The sequence below is a fragment of the Balaenoptera ricei genome, chromosome 2, assembly GCF_028023285.1.
Source record: "Balaenoptera ricei isolate mBalRic1 chromosome 2, mBalRic1.hap2, whole genome shotgun sequence".
In the NCBI taxonomy this organism is placed as follows: domain Eukaryota; kingdom Metazoa; phylum Chordata; class Mammalia; order Artiodactyla; family Balaenopteridae; genus Balaenoptera; species Balaenoptera ricei.
The window spans coordinates 35,633,002-35,653,816 of NC_082640.1; the positions used below are offsets into that span (position 1 = coordinate 35,633,002).

The 20,815-nt window shown below is 37.8% G+C and overlaps 1 protein-coding gene across 6 annotated transcripts in view; it reads right to left on the reverse strand.

Annotated features, from left to right (window-relative positions):
• The window catches only part of ADAMTSL3 (ADAMTS like 3), a 366,780-nt gene that overhangs the window by 203,714 nt on the left and 142,251 nt on the right, over window positions 1–20,815 (reverse strand). For all 6 annotated transcript variants that reach the window (XM_059912342.1, XM_059912338.1, XM_059912341.1 and 3 more), the window contains exons 6-7: window positions 16,522–16,758; window positions 2,610–2,736 (exon numbers count right to left, since the gene is read on the reverse strand). In XM_059912342.1, the coding sequence (XP_059768325.1) occupies window positions 2,610–2,736; window positions 16,522–16,758 (364 nt within the window). The remainder of the gene's footprint in view (window positions 1–2,609; window positions 2,737–16,521; window positions 16,759–20,815) is intronic.

Below are 20,815 nucleotides of genomic sequence, written 5' to 3' on the forward strand. Positions count from 1 at the left end.
CCCACTGCATTCAGGCTTTGGTTTCAGCCAGAAGTTCATTGAAACCACTCTTGCTAAGGTCACAAATTTGGCTTCAAATTGCCAAAGAGAAATTTTTGGACCTTAATTCCAGCTTACCTCAAAACAGCATTTAACATGGCCGACTATTACCTCCTTTTTGGAATTACTTATTCCTTCAGCTTCCATACTGCTTTGGCTAAGTTCTGAGTTTACCTACTCTTTTCATTATCTTTTCACTTGAATTCCCTTAAACTTTTTCCCTGGCTAAATTGTCATGACTTCCTGATATATTCTATATACTCTCTTTGGAGGGACTCAGCTAATTTATAGCTAAAGACCACCAAGATGGGGATTTTGCCACTAGCAAAATGGGCTATCATGTTTCAGATCAACTCTACCACTCCAAAGACAATCAACATCTGTTTGAAGGTATCAGATAGGTACCAAGGCATTGAATACTTAAGGGGCCAAATTTCAGGAAAGAAGAAAAACCCAAGGAGGTGAACGTTTATCTTTGATATGCATCTCCTCTCCATGCATTCCTTACCCTGATGAACAGCAAATAAATCCACCCAGCTGTTCAAGCTGGAAAATCTGCAACATCCTACCTTTCTTTCCTCTCTTACAGTCTTCATTCAAAGAATTATCAAACTCCACTGACTCTCCTAAATCTCTCTCCCATCTGTTCCTTCCTCTGCCTCTCCCACCACACTACTCCCGACCAAGGCCTCATTATTTCAAACACCCTGGAGTACTTAAAAATAGCATCCTGCTTAGACTCCTTGCTTCCCGCTCACCTCCACATGCAGCCAGAATTATTTCATTAAAACACAAATCTAACCATGCCACTCCACTGCCTAAATGGCTTCAATGACTCCATTTAACCTGAAATGTGAAGCACAATGATGAAGGCCTTTATGGTTGCCTTCTGTCTTATCCCCCACCCTAACCAATGTGCAATCCTAGTAGTTCCTCAACAAAGTCCAGGCTTCCCTCTAGGGTCACCCCATGAACTTTGTGTTTCCGCTGCCTGGAAAATCCTCCTCACCTTCCACCCCTCCTGTAAGGTTCTCCCCATTTTGGAAGAATAAGTAAAATCCCTATTTCATAAGTTACATCCAAATAAACACGAAGAAATAAAAGAGTTTAAAGTAGGAACACACAGGGACTTCCCTGGTGGTGCAGTGGTTAAGAATCCACCTACCAATGCCGGGAACACGGGTCCGATCCCTGGTCCAGGAAGAACCCACGTGCAGCGGAGCAACTAAGCCCGTGTGCCACAACTACTGAGCCTGCGCTCTAGAGCCCGCGAGCCACAACTACTGGAGCCCACACACCTAGAGTCCGTGCTCCTCAACAAGAGAAGCCACCACAATGAGAAGCCCGCGCACCATAACGAAGAGTAGCCCCCGCTCGCCACAACTAGAGAAAGCCCGCGCGCAGCAACAAAGACCCAACACAGCCAAAAATAAATAAATAAATAAATTTATAAATTTATAAAAAATAATATAAAGTAGGAACACATAAAAAAAGCACTGGCAGAATGTGCACATGTATAATTTTTTCCCTTTAAGACAAGGGTCAGCAAACTACAGCCTGAGGGTCAAATTCAGCCTGCAGGCTAGGTTTTGTAAATAAAGTTTTATTGGAACACAGCTGTGCCCATTGGTTCACGGGTTGTCTGTGGCTGCTTTTGCCTGGTAACAGCACAGTGTTGAGTAGTTGAGACAGAAACCATATGGGCTGAAAAGCCCTAAAATATTTACTCTCTGGCCCTTTACAGAAAAAGTTGACTGACCCCCAAATTTTGAAAAAAAAATTTTAAGCAGATATTATTGAACTTAAAAGATGGAAAAGTCTGAATATGTAGAACTTAGAAACTACTGATTCTACAAACACAAACAATATTTAAAGTCAAATGACAAACAGAGAACATTAGAAATAGGTACAACAGACAAATAGTATATATTCATGATACAAGTGAGGAAAAGATCACCATCCAAATAGGAAAAAGAGTAAATGACTTCAGCAGCTAATTGAAACATGAAGAAGTATAAATGGGCAAAAAATGCATGATGATATTTTCTACCTTGTTAGCAATCGGAGGGGGGCAAAAAAAATAATGACTCATAGTTTACCTTAAAAAATCAGCAAATTAAAAAAAAAGTTATACTCTGTATTGGCATATGTTCAAAGAAACAGGTAGTCTTAGAAGAGGTAATTGGAATAGGGACTTCCCTGGCGGTCCAGTGGCTAAGACTTTGCCTTCCAATGCAGGAGGTGTGGGTTCAATCCCTGGTGAGGGAGCTAAGATCTCACATGCCTCCTGCCCAAAAGACCAAAACATAAAACAGAAGCAATACTGTAACAAAGTCAATGAAGACTTTAAAAATGGTCCATAGAAAAAAACAATCTTTAAAAAAAAAAAAAAGAGGTAATGGGAATAAAAATTTGATATACTACACTTTTTTGGAAGAAATTTGTCTTTTAGAACACGGGTCAAAAGTTCTTTCCAACGAAAAAGCTTAGCATTAGGAAAATGTTATTCTAGTATCAGACGGTCTAAAGCACATGTTTTATGGTAACACTGTATCGGGTTTAAAACCTACTTTTTTCAGGAGAAACCTGTGACTTTGATTGTCCCCGCACCAGCCTGCAGGTGGCGCCGTCACCAGCACAGACGCCACAGTTGTCTTCCTTGGCGTTGCTCCCCAGTTGCCGGTCGCAGCCCACTGCCTGCAGACAGAAGCACGGCGGTCAGGAGCGGGTAGAGATACGGGGATGTGAGACCTTCTGTATGTCAGAAACCTTATTTATGGTGTTATCCTTCTTAAATGTACGAGTTGGCTCTCCTTTATGAGAATATAGTTTTTAAAAGATATAATAATATATAAAGCTTGACAGTACCCTGTCGTTTATATGATTCTTCTCCAAAGCCCAAAGAATTAAAAAAGACTTGAGACTGCCCCTTGACACTCCCACTCTTAGTGTTTTATTTATAATTTTATTCAGATATTTTATGTACATAAAATGAATGGAACATTACAGATATTTCCTCTCTCCTCTTTCCCCACCCCTTCCCTCTCTATCCCTACCCTAGTCCTATTCTCTCATTTCTTCCCCCAAATGACCACTATTCTGAAGTTGATGTATATCCTTCTGGTCCATAGTTTTATTTTAATTTTTTTTTGTTTTTAATCTCAATCTATACCTGTATAATAATACTGATGATATATCCACCTCTCTCTATATTCTGTATTTGTATCTTTGCATTTCCTTCTGTTTATCATTATCTATACGTATACCTATCTCTACCTGTATGTCATTATATATATGTGTGTGTTTGTATATATACAATCTTTATAAAAACTTTTATAAACAATTTTTAAAATATAAGAAAGGAATTAATGAGAGAGCTATCTCATAGAATATGCTTATACTGATATCCTTCGGTCTTTTGTGAATTACTGCTTTTGTGAGTTGTGTGTGTGTATTTGCTAGACTGTGAGCTTCCTTGTATGAGAAAAAGGGCTATGTCTTATATTTCTTTTTTTTTTATTTTACAAATATGTCTTTTACATGATGTGCGCCCAATAATATTAACTGATGAGCTGGCTTATCTCTACCTCTGCATACACATTCAACTTTATTTGTACTTATATGCCTGGTGTGTAAGTGCAGAGACCTTAGAGGCAAACAGCCCACTTACAAAACCTGCCCTGTCCTACCACCCCTTTCAAGCTGCAGGGTGTTGAACAATTCAAACTCTAGGAGACTCATTTTCCTCAAGAGTAAAATAGGGACAATAATACATACTCCACGTAGGGTCTACTAAGAATGAAATGAGAAAATGTATGTGAAACTCTTAGTACAGTGATTAGACTACTCAAAGGGCTCAACAAAAGAGAGCCCCTTTAACCTCTCTCTGTTTTTCATTTTGTTTTGACTGCTGGGTTGAGCCCCTATGCTTCGGTTTGGAGAACTGCTGGATCAGATTTTGTATCCAAGGTGTTGAAGAGAATATAAAACAGGACGAAGCTGGAACCACATCTATAGACTATTCTTTCCAAAATGTTGGTGCTGAAGGGAAGGAAAAAGATCAAATGAAAGTTTCAGGGAGAGGTAGGAAAAGTTCCAAGGAAGTTTAAGGAAAAGCCTATGATTAGAGATATTTTCAAATTCACAAAGGGCTGTCATGAAGAAAGGGTTTACATTTGTTCTGTGTATTTTCAAACGGTGAAAGCTACAGGTTTAGGCATAATTTAGTTCAATATGAGAAAGTTTTTAAAGTCAGGGTTATCCAACAATAAATATTCAACCATGGGCTAGGTAGGAGACTTTTTGGCAGGAAAATTGGAGAGGGGATTAAATTATTTGATGAGCAGCTGAATCCTTTGAGACCCTTCAATCCTGATTATATGATTTTTATAAAGATAATAGTAAAATATTAATAATAATAGTTGATTTTTATTGAATGCTTACCACGTACCTGGCATTATGCCAAGTATGTTATACACATTACTTCATTTAATCTTCATAGCAACCTTTTGATACCTTCTATCTCTATTTTACAAATAAGGCATCTGAGTGTCACGGAGGTTATATGACTTTCCTACATTACACAACTAGTGTATTGTTTTAAAACCTGTTTTAAAACCCAGTTCATCTGACAGCAGAATCCTAACACTATGCTATACCTTCCTCACCTTTAGTATCAGCAGATGGACAACAATGAACCCAGTTACATAGGCCATTATGTTAATATTTACAAGTACATGTGGAATAACTTAAGAGTGATTGAGTTTGGAAACACACTTGCGTGGTTGAGATTCAATCAGTGAGTAACTTGTGTTCATGCAACTTTCTCAAAGGGTAGTAATTCTACCATCAAATTATAGAAACACTGTTCCTAGGCCAAGCTCTGTCCTCACACATCTGTGTCCCTGAGCACTTTGCATTTCATGAGAATGAGAATCACCCTTTATCTGGTCATCCAGGAAGGGTGTGGGTTTAGGAGCTAGGATGGGCTTGTTTTGAAGAGTGTTTAGAGCCTTGCAAAACCCTGGGCAATCGAATACCCCCCTGAGCACTGACATTTATTTCATAATTTTTAAAGCTACAGTTCATCCAAATATTACAGCCAAAAATAAGCATGTGAAAACATCACAGAAAAATAATATCTGAAAAGAAGGTCTGGTTGCCTTGTGATTCATAGGGTATAAGCCAGAACTGCCCTTGAAATTGAGGGACTACTGAATTTTGGCTCTCACTTCACATCATAATGAACACTGAGCAACTTTCTAAGAATTGCCTCAACTATTTTCAACTTCTGTGACTTTTCCTGAAGTCAAGATCTCTAGTGGTAACGATTTAAAACCATTAATCGATAAACATAGCAATAAAATTTATTAACATCCATATACAACCAATTTCTATAGAGCCAGGCACTACAGAGTATAAATTAGTAATATAAGATTCATATTCTACAGTGTAGTTAATGAGACAAGTTATACAAGATAGGGGATAATATAAACAAAAATTTAAGATATATGAGCAGTGCTTTGGGGAATAAATACACATATATAAATCATCACTTCAGCTAAGGATTATTTCATAGTTCTGGCATATGATTTCTTAATCAGCTCATAGAAGTCAGTGTTTAAATAAGGGTCATTACTCCATATGAAGCAAAACATGAATTTTTCAGCTCAGTCAAATATAATCCTTCAAGAAGCAAAGAATTTTTTGAGTCAACTTCTGCTTGAGAGCTCTGAAAATTTGATTCTACCTTACAAAAAATTCAAACATTCCTGCCTGAAAAATCAGAGGCTATGGAGCTATGGTAGTCATTAGGAATATTCAGAAATATTTAGCTTCTCCAGCCCATGGAGGACTGCACTTCCCCACCCCCTTAGAAATTAAGTGTGGTCATTGACTGTCTTTGGCCAAAGAAATATGAGTCTAAGTGTCTGTGTCACTTCTGTAAGAAGCTTCAAGGGTCAGTGTGTGAGTCACACATTCCCCTTCTCATTGCTGTAGTTATTATGCAAAACGTGTTCCAATAAAGCCTCCCTCAGTCTGGGTCTCTGAGACGTTCAAGGGCAAAGACTCCTGCTGACCCACGTTGGCCAAGGAGCATGAGCTAAAAGTCACCTTTAATTGTTTTAAGCCACAGAGCTTTAGGGGTTGTTGGTTACTGAAGGAAAAACCTAGCCTGTATTATACTGGAGCACTATTTAACTATTAATGGATAGAGCAGGGTCATTAACATCAAAGGGTTGTTTGAAACTGGCCATTTCACATTAAAATCCAGATTTCTGGCTCCTGTTGACAAATGAAAACTCTGACATGTTTATACACGGTTGCCCCCTTGAGCATATTAATGAGCAGATATGTATTCTCCAGCTCATGACAGCCCTCATCACTCACTATGACTAGACTTGAGCAGTTTTCTTCCAGAGTGGAGGGTAGATATTTGAGTTTCAGCCTCTATACTAAACTGTCTAAGCATCACTCACCTATCGTTCTGACTGCTCTCTACTAGAATCACATCTTACTTCCAGCTAGAAAATTTGGCTATATTTGTAGCAATACAAAACGTACAAATATCATCAGTATAGCGCCATGGTTAAGAAAACAGATTTTGGAATTCGGTTTCCTGGGTTCAAATTCCAGCTCTACCATTTTCTAGCTGTGCCGTCTGGGCAAATGACTTAGCCTCTTCAAATTCCAGTTTCCTTACAGACAGAGTGGGGATAATGACTATCCCAGCTTCATAGTGTATGATGAGCTAACACAGTAAAGTGCTTAGACAATGCCTGACATCTTCTAAGCACCCAGTAAGCGTTAGATGCTATTCTTTTTACTAGAAATACAAAGTGATTTCTTCATTTACACAGTCGTCAAGGAATTCAATAAACGTGAATGATAAATCAGACTTGTTCTGCAGATCTGGTTCCAACCAGGTCCTGTTTCTGATAAAAATCAGACCTCCAAAGCAGAAGCAAATTTCATTCAGTGAGTATAGTTGTCTCATGCTGTCTGCTGTGCTCAGACTAATGGGAGGTTCTTCCCAGGAGCACGGTGACAGGGTCATGTAAATGAGCAAACTGTAAACACACTTGCAAAAATTATTTGTAGTCTCTGTCAAGTGAACATCAGGGCTCAGTTCACTGATCCTAAGGCAATCAGAGAGAATCACACAGTTTACTTTCTCCCATCCTAATGGCTGTGGACAGCCACGGCCACATTGTATGGGAAAGGGAATTTATGTGAACATTGTCCGTGAAAGGAAAGATACTGAATTCAACTTAGAAGCGTCTGAGTCACTTTTGAAGAAGGGCATGCAATTCTTTTGACCTGAATAGCCTTTGCCAGAAGATCACTCAGTTTTCAGCAAGGTATCACCTATGACTGCCCAAAGAATCCACTTACTCATTAGACTCACAGAAACATGATAGGAAGCACACATTTTAAAGGAACTAATTCAGCATTGAAAACCAACTTTATCCTGCAATCGCCTTCAAACCTTGGAAACTACTGGAGCAAACTATGCACTTTAGACAAATAAGAGGGAGCTCTGGTCAGTGCCCACGAGGAGAAACCAGGGAAAGGGAACCAGTGTAGCCTACAGGGCTCCTGTGTGACAGCTGTTCTGTTGGGCTCCTGAAATGTTGTTCACGAAAGAACGAATTTATTTTTTTTGAGTGTTTTTGAACTTTAATGTTTTTTAAATGTATCACACAAACTAGTTGTACTTATTTTCATGCTGCCTTATAAATTAAAAAAATCACTATAAAGCCATCTATTTAACATTTGTCCTTAACAGCAAAATCAACTCTTTCTTTTTTTTTTTTTTTTTTTTTGCTCAATACATTTTTTTTTTCAATTGGGGTATAGTTGCTTTACAATGTTGGGTTAGTTTCTACTATACAGCGAAGTGAAGTAGAGTTCCCTGTGCTATACAGTACGTTCTCATTAGTTATTTATTTTATACATATTAGTGTATATATGTCAATCCCAGTCTCCCAATTCATCCCACCCCCATTTCCCCCCTTGGTGTCCATATATTTGTTCTCTACGTCTGTGTCTCTATTTCTGCCTTGCAAACAGGTTCATCTGTACCATTTTTCTAGATTCCACATATATGCCTTAATATACGATATTTGTTTTTCTCTTTCTGACTTACTTCACTCTGTATGACAGTCTCTAGGTCCATCCACATCTCTACAAATGACCCAATTTTGTTCCTGTTTATGGCTGCATAATATTCCATTGTATATATGTACCACATCTTATTTATCCATTCGTCTGTCAGTGGGCCTTTAGGTTGCTTCCATGATCTGGTTATTGTAAATAGTGCTGCAATGAACATTGGGGTGCATGTGCCTTTTTGAATTATGGTTTTCTCTGGGTATTTGCCCAGTAATGGGATTGCTGGGTCATATGGTAATTCTACTTTTAGTTTTTTAAGGAACCTCCATACTGTTCTCCATAGTGGCTGTATCAATTTATATTCCCACCAACAGTGCAAGAGAGTTCCCTTTTCTCCACACCCGCTCCAGCATTTATTGTTTGTAGATTATTTGATGATGGCCTTTCTGACTGGGGTGAGGTGATACCTCACTGTAGTTTTGATTTGCATTTCTCTAATAATTAGTGATGTTGAGCATCTTTTCATGTGCCTCTTGGCCATCTGTATGTCTTCTTTGGAGAAATGTCTATTTAGGTCTTCTGCCCATTTTTTGATGGGGTTGTTTGTTTTTCTGATATGAGCTGCATAAGCTCTTTGTATTATTTTGGAGATTAATCCTTTGTCAGTTGCTTTGTTTGCAAATATTTTCTCCCAGTCTGAGGGTTGTCTTTTCATCTTGTTTATGGTTTCCTTTGCTGTGCAAAAGATTTTAAGTTTCATTAGGTCCCATTTGTTTATTTTTGTTTTTATTTCCATTACTCTAGGAGGTGGACCAAAAAAGATCTTGCTGTGATTTATGTCAAAGAGTGTTCTTCCTATGTTTTCTTCTAAGTTTTACAGTGTCCAGTCCTACATTTAGGCCTTTAATCCATTTTGAGTTTATTTTTGTGTATGGTGTTAGGGAGCGTTCTAATTTCACTCTTTTACATGTAGCTGTCCAGTTTACTCATCACCACTTATTGAAGAGACTGTCTTTTCTGCATTGTATATTCTTGCCTCCTTTGTCATAGATTAGTTGACCATATGTGGGGGGGTTTATCTCTGGGCTTTCTACCCTGTTCCATTGATCTATATTTCTGTTTTTGTGCCAGTACCATACTGTCTTGATTACTGTAGCTTTGTAGTATAGTCTGAAGTCAGGGAGCCTGATTCTTCCAGCTCCATTTTTTTTTTTTTTTCCTCAAGACTGCTTTGGCTGTTCAGGGTCTTTTCTGTCTCCATACAAATTTTAAGATTTTTTGTTCTAGTTCTGTGAAAAATGCCATTGGTAATTTGATAGGGATTGCATTGAACCTGTAGATTGCTTTGGGTAGTAGAGTCATTTTCACAATATTGATTCTTCCAATCCAAGAACATGGTATATCTTTCCATCTGTTTGTGTCATCTTTGATTTCTTTCATTAGTGTCTTATAGTTTTCTGAGTACAGGTCTTTTGCCTCCTTAGATAGGTTTATTCCCAGGTATTTTATTCTTTTTGTTGCAATGGTGAATGGGATTATTTCCTTACTTTCTCTTTCATATTTTTCATCATTAGTGTATAGGAATGCAAGAGACTTCTGTGCATTAATTTTGTATCCTGCAACATTACCAAATTCATTGATTAGCTCTAGTAGTTTTCTGGTGGCAACTTTAGGATTTTCTATGTATAGTATCATGTCATCTGCAAACAGTGACTGTTTTACTTCTTCTTTTCCAATTTGTATTCCTTTTATTTCTTTTTCTTCTGTGATTGCTGTGGCTAGGACTTCCAAAACTATGTTGAATGAGAGTGGCTAGAGTGGACCTCCTTGTCTTGTCCCTGATCTTAGAGGAAATGGTTTCAGTTTTTCACCATTAAGAATGATGTTTTGCTGTGGGTTTGTTGTATATGGCCTTTATTATGTCGAGGTAGGTTCCCTCTATGCCCACTTTCTGGAGAGTTTTTATCATAAATGGCTGTTGAATTTTGTCAAAAGCTTTTTCTGCATCTACTGAGATGATCGTTTGGTTTTTATTCTTCAGTTTGTTAATATGGTGTATCACATTGATTGATTTGTGTATATTGAAGAATCCTTGCATCCCTGGGATAAATTCCACTTGATCATGGTGTATGATCCTTTTAATGTGTTGTTGGATTCTAGTTTGCTAGTATTTTGTTGAGGATTTTTGTGTCTATATTTATCATAACTTTGTTTAATGGTTTACAGGCTACACGTGAGTTTTCAGCATGATTCAAAATTACTTTCTTTCCAGTGGTACCTTTAGTTCATGTCTGCCTCTCTTGTCCTCAGACCCTTCCTGCTGCATTGAGAGCCTTAAAGGAAAGGCCGCAAGACAGTGTCTCAATGATGAGGTGGGTTTACATGTTCAGCAAAACTGGGCAATATTAGACCATCAACAGTTTGGTAATGAGGATGATGAACTGTACTCTACGGGTAACTTTTCATCCTTTCAGATTATCCTTCTTATTTGAGAATACTTTTTATTTTTGCAGGCAATTCTGTAATTATCAATGTAACAGGTTCTTGAGCCTTCCACACCTCATAAGATAAAGAGTCAATATCCATACCATTTCTTTTTTTTTAACTTTTTATTTTATATTGGAGTATAGTTGATTAATGAAAGAACAAATTTAAAATAGGGCCTATAAGGAGAGTAACATCTCCTTTATACAGACTGAGGAGACCAAGGCTCAGAGACAGTAAGCAGTCATAGGAAACTAATACATCCTGCACCAAGCAGTGTTCACTCCAACCATGTCACTGAGACTGCTTAAGCTGAGGTCACCAATGATCTCTGTTTGGTCCAAATGAAGCAGGCATATTTCAATTCTTTTCCCTCTTGACTTCTCTGAAGTATTTGGCACTGCGAACTTCCTTCTTAAACACTCACTCACCCATATCTTGTTTTTTCCCAGTTTTCTATTACACAGAAGATTGTTTTGTGTAGTCTCCATCATGTGCACCTCTTCCAATGCTTGCCCCGGAAATGATGGTGCCTGAACTCTGTCCTTGGGAATCTGCCCTTCTCATTCAGTCCCTAAGGACATACATTAGCTTTAACCATGGGACGACCCCCAGATCTATATTCCCCATCTAGAACTCTCTCCTAAGCTCTAGATTCATGTATCAACTTGGATATCCACGGGTACATCAGGCTCATCATCTTTTCCCCACACACTTGGTCCTCACTCAGTATTTTCTGTCTTGGTGAAGGGCCTCATCATCTACTTAGTTATTATGTCAGAAATCCAGACATCATTCTCAACTTCTCTCTCTCTCTTCCCACATCCAATCAAACATCCAGCCCTAAAAGATCTGTTTCTTTAATCTGTAGAATTTGTCTCTCCTTCTCAGTCACCCTACGTCCACCTTACTTTAAGCTCTTATTATCCCAACTTGACCTATTATTATCTGCTCCAACCCTGTCTTCCCCAAATAATCTGCCACATTGCCACTTGAGTGATCTTTCTAAAAACAATCCCAACTCAGCTATTTCTTATAAAATTCTTCAGTGGCTCCTCTCCTCTTATAACTTTCAGAATAAGTTCATGATTGGTTTCCACATACATCTGTTGCCTCAATTTCAAGCGTTATCCCACAAGTATTTTTCACCTCAGCTCTACAGAATGAGTCAAAGATGCTTAAACACACCTACTATCACATCTCTTCACTAGCGCTATTCCTTCTGCTTGTGATTCTCTTCCTCATCTTGGTATATGTAACTTCTACTCAACTTTTCAAAACCTCAGTGTCAAAACATTACCTTGATCACATTGCTCTTCTTTAGCCCAGATTAAAATTGTTTGTTAATAACAATTATTTTTCATTATAAAAGCAATACACACTCATTGTCAAAAACTTGGAAAACAAAAAAGCATAATTCTACTGACAAATAATAGCTATTATTATCATTTAGTGGAAGAGCTCAAAAGTTAACTGGTGGTTACAAAGGGAAACCATTGACAGCATATGAGATAGAAAAATGAAGTAGTAAACTCTGACCTTAGGGAAGATTAAGCAAGAGCAAACATCAAATAAGATGGTTTAAGAGTAGGAAAGAAAGGAAGAGAGATTGGTTAGGCTACCAAGGGAGACTGACTAGTTTAGTCTTGGGGTAGAAAAGTGAAAGTGAGAGAGGAAAGAAGAGTAAAATGTGAGAGATTTGATAGAGGTACCAGGATAGAGGACATGCAAGCAAATACACTCGGTGACTACAATATGAATTCAGGAAGGTAACACTGAGAATTGTGGTGTCATAAGGAGAAATGAATAGAAATAGCAGTTAGAATAACTAGTGGATCTGGGAAGAACAATACTAGTTCATTTGAGAAGGTGGGGGCGGGACTGGAGGAATTCCGATGGTGTATTGGAGGAATTTGTGGAATCTCCCAGAATGGATATCAAGCTTGAACTAGAAAATTCAGGATTGGAGGCTGAGAGAGAAATGAAAGAAAGACCAAGAGTTATGAAAAGCCTCTGCATTTGCAAGTAGACAAGACTCATTTATTCAACCAGTTTTTAAGTGAGGACCTATTGATGGGGCCAGACATTGTCAGGGTACTGGGGTATGGTAGTGAGTCTAAATGTAGCAATTAAAAAGACAGAGAATGTCACAGTAGATCAAAAAACAGGATCCAACTATCTGTTGTCTGAAGAAACCCACTTTAAATATAAAAGCATCTATAAATTAAAAGTAAAGGGATGGAGAAAGACACAGTATGCTAACATTAATAAAAATAAAGCAGGGGTAGGTATATTAATTTCAGACAGAGCAGACTTCAGAGCAAGGGGAGTTATCAAGGGCATTTATGTAATGATAAAGGTGTCAATACTCCAAGACAACATAACAATTCTTAATGTGTATATGCCTAACAATGGAATGCCAAAATACACGAGGCAAAAACCCACAGAACTGCAAGGAAAAGTAGATGAATCCACTATTATAGTTGGAGACTTCAACACCCCTCTATCAGAAATGGATAGATCCAGCAGGTGGAAAAAATTGAAGAAGAACTAAATAAATGGAGAGATATTCCTTTTTTGTGGATAGGAAGATTCAATATTATCAAGATGTTAGCTCTTTCCAACTTGATTCCAGAAAGTTATTTTGTGGATATTAATAAACTGATTCTAAAGTTTACATAAAGAGGGAAAAGACCCAGAACAGTCAACACAATACTGAAGGAGAAGAACAGTGTCAGAGGACTAACACTACCCAACTTCAAGGCTTACGAATAAAGCCAAAGTAATCAAGATGATATGGTATTGGAAAAAGAATAGACAAATAGATCAATGGAACGGAATAGAGAGCACAGAAATCAACTGACATGAATACAATCAAATGATCTTTGGCAAAGGAGCAAAGGCAATACAATGGGAAAAAAAGATAGTCTCTTCAATGAATGGTGCTAGAACAAGTGCACATCCACATGCAAAAAAATGAATCGAGACACAGACTTACATCCTTCACAAAAACTAACTCAAAATGGATCATAGACCTAAATGTAAAAACAAAACTATAAAACTCCTAGAAGGTAACCTAGAAGAAAACCTAGGTGACCTTGGCTATGGTGATGACTTTTTAGATATAACACCAAAAGCATGATCACTAGAAGAAATTACTGATAAGCTGGACTTCATTAAAATCAAAAGCCTCAGGACTTCCCTGGTGGTCCAGTGGTTAAGACTTCGCCTTCTAATGCAGGGGGTGCGGGTTCGATCCCCATGGGTTCGGGGAGCTAAGACCTCACACGCCTCACAGCCAAAAAACCCAAACATGAAACAGAAGTAATATTGTAACAAATTCAATAAAGACTTTAAAAATGGTCCACATCAAAAAAAAAATCTTAAAAAACTAAATGAAAATGAAATAAAATAAAAAGCCCCTGGTCTGTAAAAGACACTGTCAAGAGAACAAGAAGACAAGTCACACTGGGAGAAAATATTTGCAAAACACACATCTGATAAAGGACGGTTATCCAACATATATAAATAACTCTAAACAATAAGAAAATAAGCAACCCAATCAAAAAATGGGCAAAAGACCTGAACAGACACCACATCAAAGAAGATATATAGGTGATAAATAAGCATGTGAAAAGATGCTCAACATTACATGTCATTAGGGATTGCAAATTAAAACAACAATATGATACCCCTACACACCTATTAAAATGACCAAAATCTGGAACAATGACACTACCAAATGCTGGAGGTGATGTGGAACAACAGTAACTCTTACTCATTGCTGGTAGGAGTGCAAAATGCAGTCACTTTGGAAGACAGTTTGAGACTCTCTTACAAAAATAAACATACTCTTACCATGATACAGCAATCACACTCCTTGGTATTTACCCAAATGTATTGAAAAGTTGCGTCCATACAAAAACCTGCACATGATGTTTATAGCAGCTTTATTCATAATTGCCGAAACTTGGAAGCAACCAAGATGTCTTTCAGTAGGTGAATGAATAAATAAAATGTGGCACATCCTGACAATGGAATATTATTCAGCAGTAAAAAGAAATGAGCTAGCAAGTGATAAAAAGACATAGAGAAAATTTAGATGCATATTACTAAGTGAAAGAAGCCAATCTGAAAAGCCTACACTGTATGATTCCAACTATATGACATTTTGGAAAAGACAAAACTATGGAGGAAGTTAAAAGATCAGTGGTTACCAGGGGTTAAGAGTGGGAGGGATGAGTAGGCAGAGCACAGCGGATTTTTAGGGGAGTGAAAATACTCTGTATGATACCACAATGACAGATACATGTCATTATACTTTTGTCCAAACCCATGGAATATCCAACTCCAAGAGTGGACCCTAATGGAAACTGTGGACTTTGGGTGACTATGATGCGTCAATGTAGGTTCATCAATTGTAATAAAGGTACCACTCTGGTGGGGGAGTGTTGAAAATGGTGGAGGCTCTGCATGTGTGCGGGCAGGGGGTATATGGGAAACATCAGTACCTTCCACTCAATTTTGCTCTGAACCTAAAAAATTTTATGTCCTTTTTTAAAAAGGTGGGGAAGGGGAGAGAAGAGTTCAGGAAGATCCTGGAAAGGTAAGCAAGGATCCTGGATGTCATCATCAATGCAATGACAAGCCATTTAGGGATTTTGGTGAGAGGAGTGAAAAACTCTGATTTAGGCTTTAAGACAACCACTTTGGCTACGGTGTGGAGAATGAATCAAATGGGGACAGTGTTGGAAGCTGGGAGATCAGGACAGGAGGCTATTGTAGTTTAGGTCAGAGCTAATGCGGGGCTTAGACTAGGAAGGAAATCAGTGGAGATAGAAATGGTGGATTCAAAAGAGGCTTTGGAGGTAGAACTGACAGGACTTGACAATGGATTAGATGTGTGGATTGAAAGAGAAGAATCAAGAATGACTCCAGGGTTTTATGGTGAGCAACTGGGGGCCGTTTTCTAGATGAAAAGATGTAGGAAGGAGAAACTAGTCTGAGGAACAAGACCACGGTTCGTCTAAGCGTATGAAGTCAGAGATGCCTGGCAGTGTCTGACACTTAGTAGATAGTTAGGTTCATTTGCTATTGTTACTACCATTTTTGTTATGAACATAATAGGGTAGATGGAATACTAGGCATTCATTATGTTTACAATTTTTCTTTTCCAGTGATCAAAGGAATGGGGTGGAATCCTAACCTTTCCCTACTATCCCCATACTGTCTCAGCAACCTGTCATATCCCCTGAATCCTCAGACCCATTACAAGCCGTGGGGGATTATACCTCAGACACACTCACTGCAGCTCTCCAAAGTCCACTCTGAAAAGTCTGCTGGAACACATTCATGCTAATTAATTAATATATGTCATTGCTCCCAAAGACCCAAAACAATGAATTAGTTTTAATAAGAAAGGTCAGAGAACCTATCAGTATTATCCTTCCAAAGCAATGATTCTCAAAGTGGGGTCCCTGGGCCAGGAACATCAGCATCTCCTGGGAACTTGTTAGAAATGCACATTTTCAGGCCCTACCCCAGACCGACTGGATCAGACACTCTGGCATTGGGGCCCAGAACACTGTGTTTTAACAAGTCCTTCATGTGATTCCGATGCACTTTCATGTTGGAGAACCACTGATCTAGAAAAACCACAAGTCATATATTGCAATCTTTTGATTCTACAGGGGCAAAATTTATACTATTTTAAATAAGTAAAACATAAGCTACAAGTGAGTAATACTCCCTAAAAAATTTTTACATTAAAATGATCAAAGACAATATTTCATCTGCGTGAACAAAAGTGCAGAAGAAAAAGATTATTGACAGTGGTCGTGGCACATCCTTGAACCAGGGGTACAGGAAGTAGGTGTGGCTTACCTGACAGATGCCGCTGATACACATGTCCAAGGAGTCAGCATTGCAACGAGTTCCATCCAAGACCTTGGGTGCCAGCTCCACTACCAAGTTCTGTCCCTGTGCGTGACACTTGAGCGCACAGGGGGCAGCAGGATCATTGTACTCTGGAAGCCACTCATAATAACGCCCCTGATACTGGACATCATTGTAGGCTGAACACTGCTGGGCTCTGAAGTCCTCCGCATCCGGAGGGCAGTCCTGGGGGCAGAGAAAAAGGGCCACATGCACATCACCCAGTGAGATGGGCCAGCAGAAGGCTGAACAAGTGTACCCGAGTCCCATGAGAGCAGACCCCAATTGCTTCTCTCCCAGAAGTCACTTCATTCCTTCACTTTTTTTTTTTTTTTTTCCTTCAAAACAGAATCTGTAGTGTGGAATTCTACTGGTACCTCTGTGATAAAGGAGGGGATCACCTCATTTATTCTGATTATTTTTCCACCCAGGTTGTTTTCTCCAGTTAATTAAAACTTACCATACTTAAATGCCAAATTTTGCTCTATTTTAACCATACTGAATATAAATTTTCAAATGCATTACACAACCTCCTTCTTTTTGAGACAAGGGAAAATGGAATGTTTTTGATTTTTCCAGGTGACCTAAGGTCTTCATAGGAAATATTAATTATCTTCCATGCCTTTAGGAGCCATTTCAACTAAAGGATTGTTATTAACTGGCCCCAAACTGCTGTGCTCTGTGGGGACTTGGGTTTGTTTCATTGCTTTTGTCATTGTTATTTAGTTCATCACACTTCCTCTCTTGTTTTCAGACCCCCAGCCATCCCTCTTTACTGGTACCCAGTGCCTGCCTTCAATGGGCTCTAGAATGGAAAGAGATAATGTAGCTTTTTCAAATTCTGTCTACAACAAAAGCAAATAAATCCCAAGTTAATACCCCAAGGAGCTCTCATAATAATAGGACAAAGTGTTTGTATAAGTCTTGATGACTCAAGGGTCTTTTTATTTAATTACTAATCAATTTCATCAGATATTTACAAGCAAGATGCTAGATGATAAAAATGTTACTTTACTCTTCAAAACTGAGCACACTGTGATGACCTAGAGGGGTGGGATAGGGGGTGGGGTGGGAGGGAGGCTTAGGAGGGAAGGGATATATGTATACATATAGCTGAGTCACTTTGTCCTACAGCAGAAACTAACACAACATTTTAAAGCAAATATACTCCAATTAAAAAAACAACAACAACAAGAGGAAGGAGTCCTTGTAACTTAGGCATAGAGAATAAAAATTGAGAAGCAACTCCAAAAAGCTGTAATGGCCATTCAGCAGTACCTAATAATGACTTCAAAGCTAGTTAAATCCAAACTAGAAAGTGATGAACAAGAAATAATGCCTACTCAATAGGGGGCTGCAAATAGACACAGGGGTAAAGTACTTTTGAAACTTTAGATAAGGGAGCTTGTTATTTTTACAAGTTTCCCCAGAAGGACAAATCAACCACAAAGTACAATAATGTTAGCTTAAAATTATTAGAAGACACTTGTTTTAGATTATATTATACTAATAATTGTTTTTCATTTATTTTTCCAAATAAGCCAATTAATTCTAAAAACTCAGCAACAAAGCAAAACAATAAGACAATTCAGCGTAAAGGTTATTTAAAATAGTCAGGGCTTCCCTGGTGGCACAGTGGTTAAGAATTCAGCTGCCATTGCAGGAGACACAGGTTCGAGTCCTGGTCCAGGAAGATCCCACATGCCGCGGAGCAGCTAAGCTCGTGTGCCACATCTACTGAGCCTGTGCTCTAGAGCCCACAAGCCACAACTACTGAAGCCCACGAGCCTAGAGCCTGTGCTCTGCAACAAGAGAAGCCATGACAATGAGAAGCCCGCGAACCACAATGAAGAGTAGCCCCCACTCGCCGCAACTAGAGAAAGCCCGCACGCAGCAATGAAGACCCAACACAGCCAAAAATAAAAACAAATAAATAAATAAATTTATTTTAAAAATAAGAAAATAAAATATTCAGTATGCAACTCTACACACAGTTCTATTAAAATTTATAGAGCATTTTTTGCTATAAACATATCAAATACATTTATAAAATACAAAGATTCACTCAATATTAAAGACATTGTTTACATTTGAGTATGCAAAAATATAGATATAAATATATATATCACCTGATGAATTTCCAGAGACTTAAGCTGAGTGAAAAATGTCAATCCCCCAAACTTACTCACATGATTACATCTATACAATGTTCTTGAAGTGATAAAATTATAGAAATGAAGAACAGATTAGTGGTTGCCAAGGACTAAGGATGGGGTGAAGCTGGAGGAAAGTGGGTGTGGCTATAAAAGGAAATGAGAGATTCTTGTGGTGATGGAGTTATTCTTTATCTTGCCTGTATCAATATCAATATCCTGGTCCTGATACTGTACTATAGTTTTGCAAAATCTTACCATTGTGGGAAACTGGGTAAAGGCAACATGGAACGTCTATGTATTATTTCTTACAACTGTATGTATATCTACAATTATCTCAAATAAAATGTTCAATTAAAAAAAACAAAAACAAAACAAAACAAAACAAAAAAAAGTTGAGCACAAACTTCCCAATTAATGGGAATGAATTCATTGTATACAAACTTCCCAATTAAAGAAAATAGATACAGAAAGGCAATATATTATTTTTTTCTTATTGCAAAAGAAATAAATGTTCATTGTAAAAACTTTGGGAATAGTTTCTATTCAAAAAAAGAATAAATAACAAAGATTCTTATACATAAATCTTTGCACAAATTTTTGATTATTTCCCAAGGACAAATTTCTGGAAATGAAATTTCTGAGAAAAAGAGTGTGTTTCATGAGCTTTTCAAAATATTACCACATTGCCCTCCAGGAAGGTCATATTATTATCATCAGGCCATATAAGTTCCCTTTTCTCAGTACCTCCTCTCAGTTTGGATATTATAATTTTCTAAAATTTTTTCCAATCATAAGTGTTTCATAGAATTTCAACATTTTAATTTGCATTTCCTTCTTATTATTTAGGTTTAATATCTTTTCATGTATATTTGCTTTTTGTATTAATTCTTCAAAAATTTCTTGTTTTCTGTCCTTCATTTATCTATTGGAATGTTTGTGTTTTTATTATTTTTAACAGATAAAGCTATTAAATTTCATAGTGAAGTTATCGACTCTTTGTCATTTGTATTAGAAATATTTTCCCCATTTAATCTTGTTTTTGGTGCTTTGTGAAGTCAAGAAGTTTTGAATTTTTATGTAGTCAGCTCTATTCATATTTCCTTTTAAGGTTTCTTTCTTTACTAATGAGATATGCTTTTCCCTCCCTGCCCTGAAAACAGATAAATACTTAAATGTATTTTTCTAGTTCCTTCATAGTTTAGCAATTATGTTTAACTCTTTATTACATTTGGAATGTATTTTGATCTATGGGGTGAGGTAGAAATCTAACTTTATTTTTCTGCAAATAGTTATTAACAAATTATCAGCCAGAATTTTAAAATATAATTTCTTCTATTTATCCCCTTTTTACTACTTGATTTTTGTATTTTACTGTGTTTATGCTTTGGGCCTTGATAAAGTGCCTAAAATCCTTTTTGGAAGTAGGTAGGGAATAAGTAAAATATAATTAGTAGACTTTCCCTGAAATTAGTTGTATTACTTTGCTGTGAATCATTCCAAAATCTTCTATTACATCCACATTTTTCTTTGTTTTCACAAAATTAACCCTTAACCTAGGTCACACCTATGGAAGAAAGTATCAAACTGCAGAAGATTAAAACTGGATGACATTTCTGTCTTGGAATGAGGACGTCTTCCATCTAGCCATAGAGAAGATCATCAGTGACAAAATTATATCACCTCCTCTTTCCTCAGTCAGGGTCAATTTCTTCTGTATCTGACTCTTTGAAACCCAGAGAGTATAAGAGAGCGGGGTAAAAACAACTTCCCTTGCATTAGGCTCACTTAGCATCTTAAGCACACTTGAGGAAATAAAAGTGCTAGCTGTCTGACTCTTGAATGTCTTAAACCCCTCAAACCAAAGAAGTTTCACAAAATCAACTATGGTTAATTAACAGAAGCCAGCCTAAACTGAGCCCTCGCTGAAAGGGTGGCCAGGTTTGTATGTGTGACCTAGCCTCCTTGGCCACAGCTGATTATCAGAGGCAAACATCTGGTCCACACCAGGTCAATATTTCCCAGGAATTCAGAATTGCAACAAAAGAGCTGGAGCTGAAAACTCACATCAGTCTGGGCTGGTCTAGCCA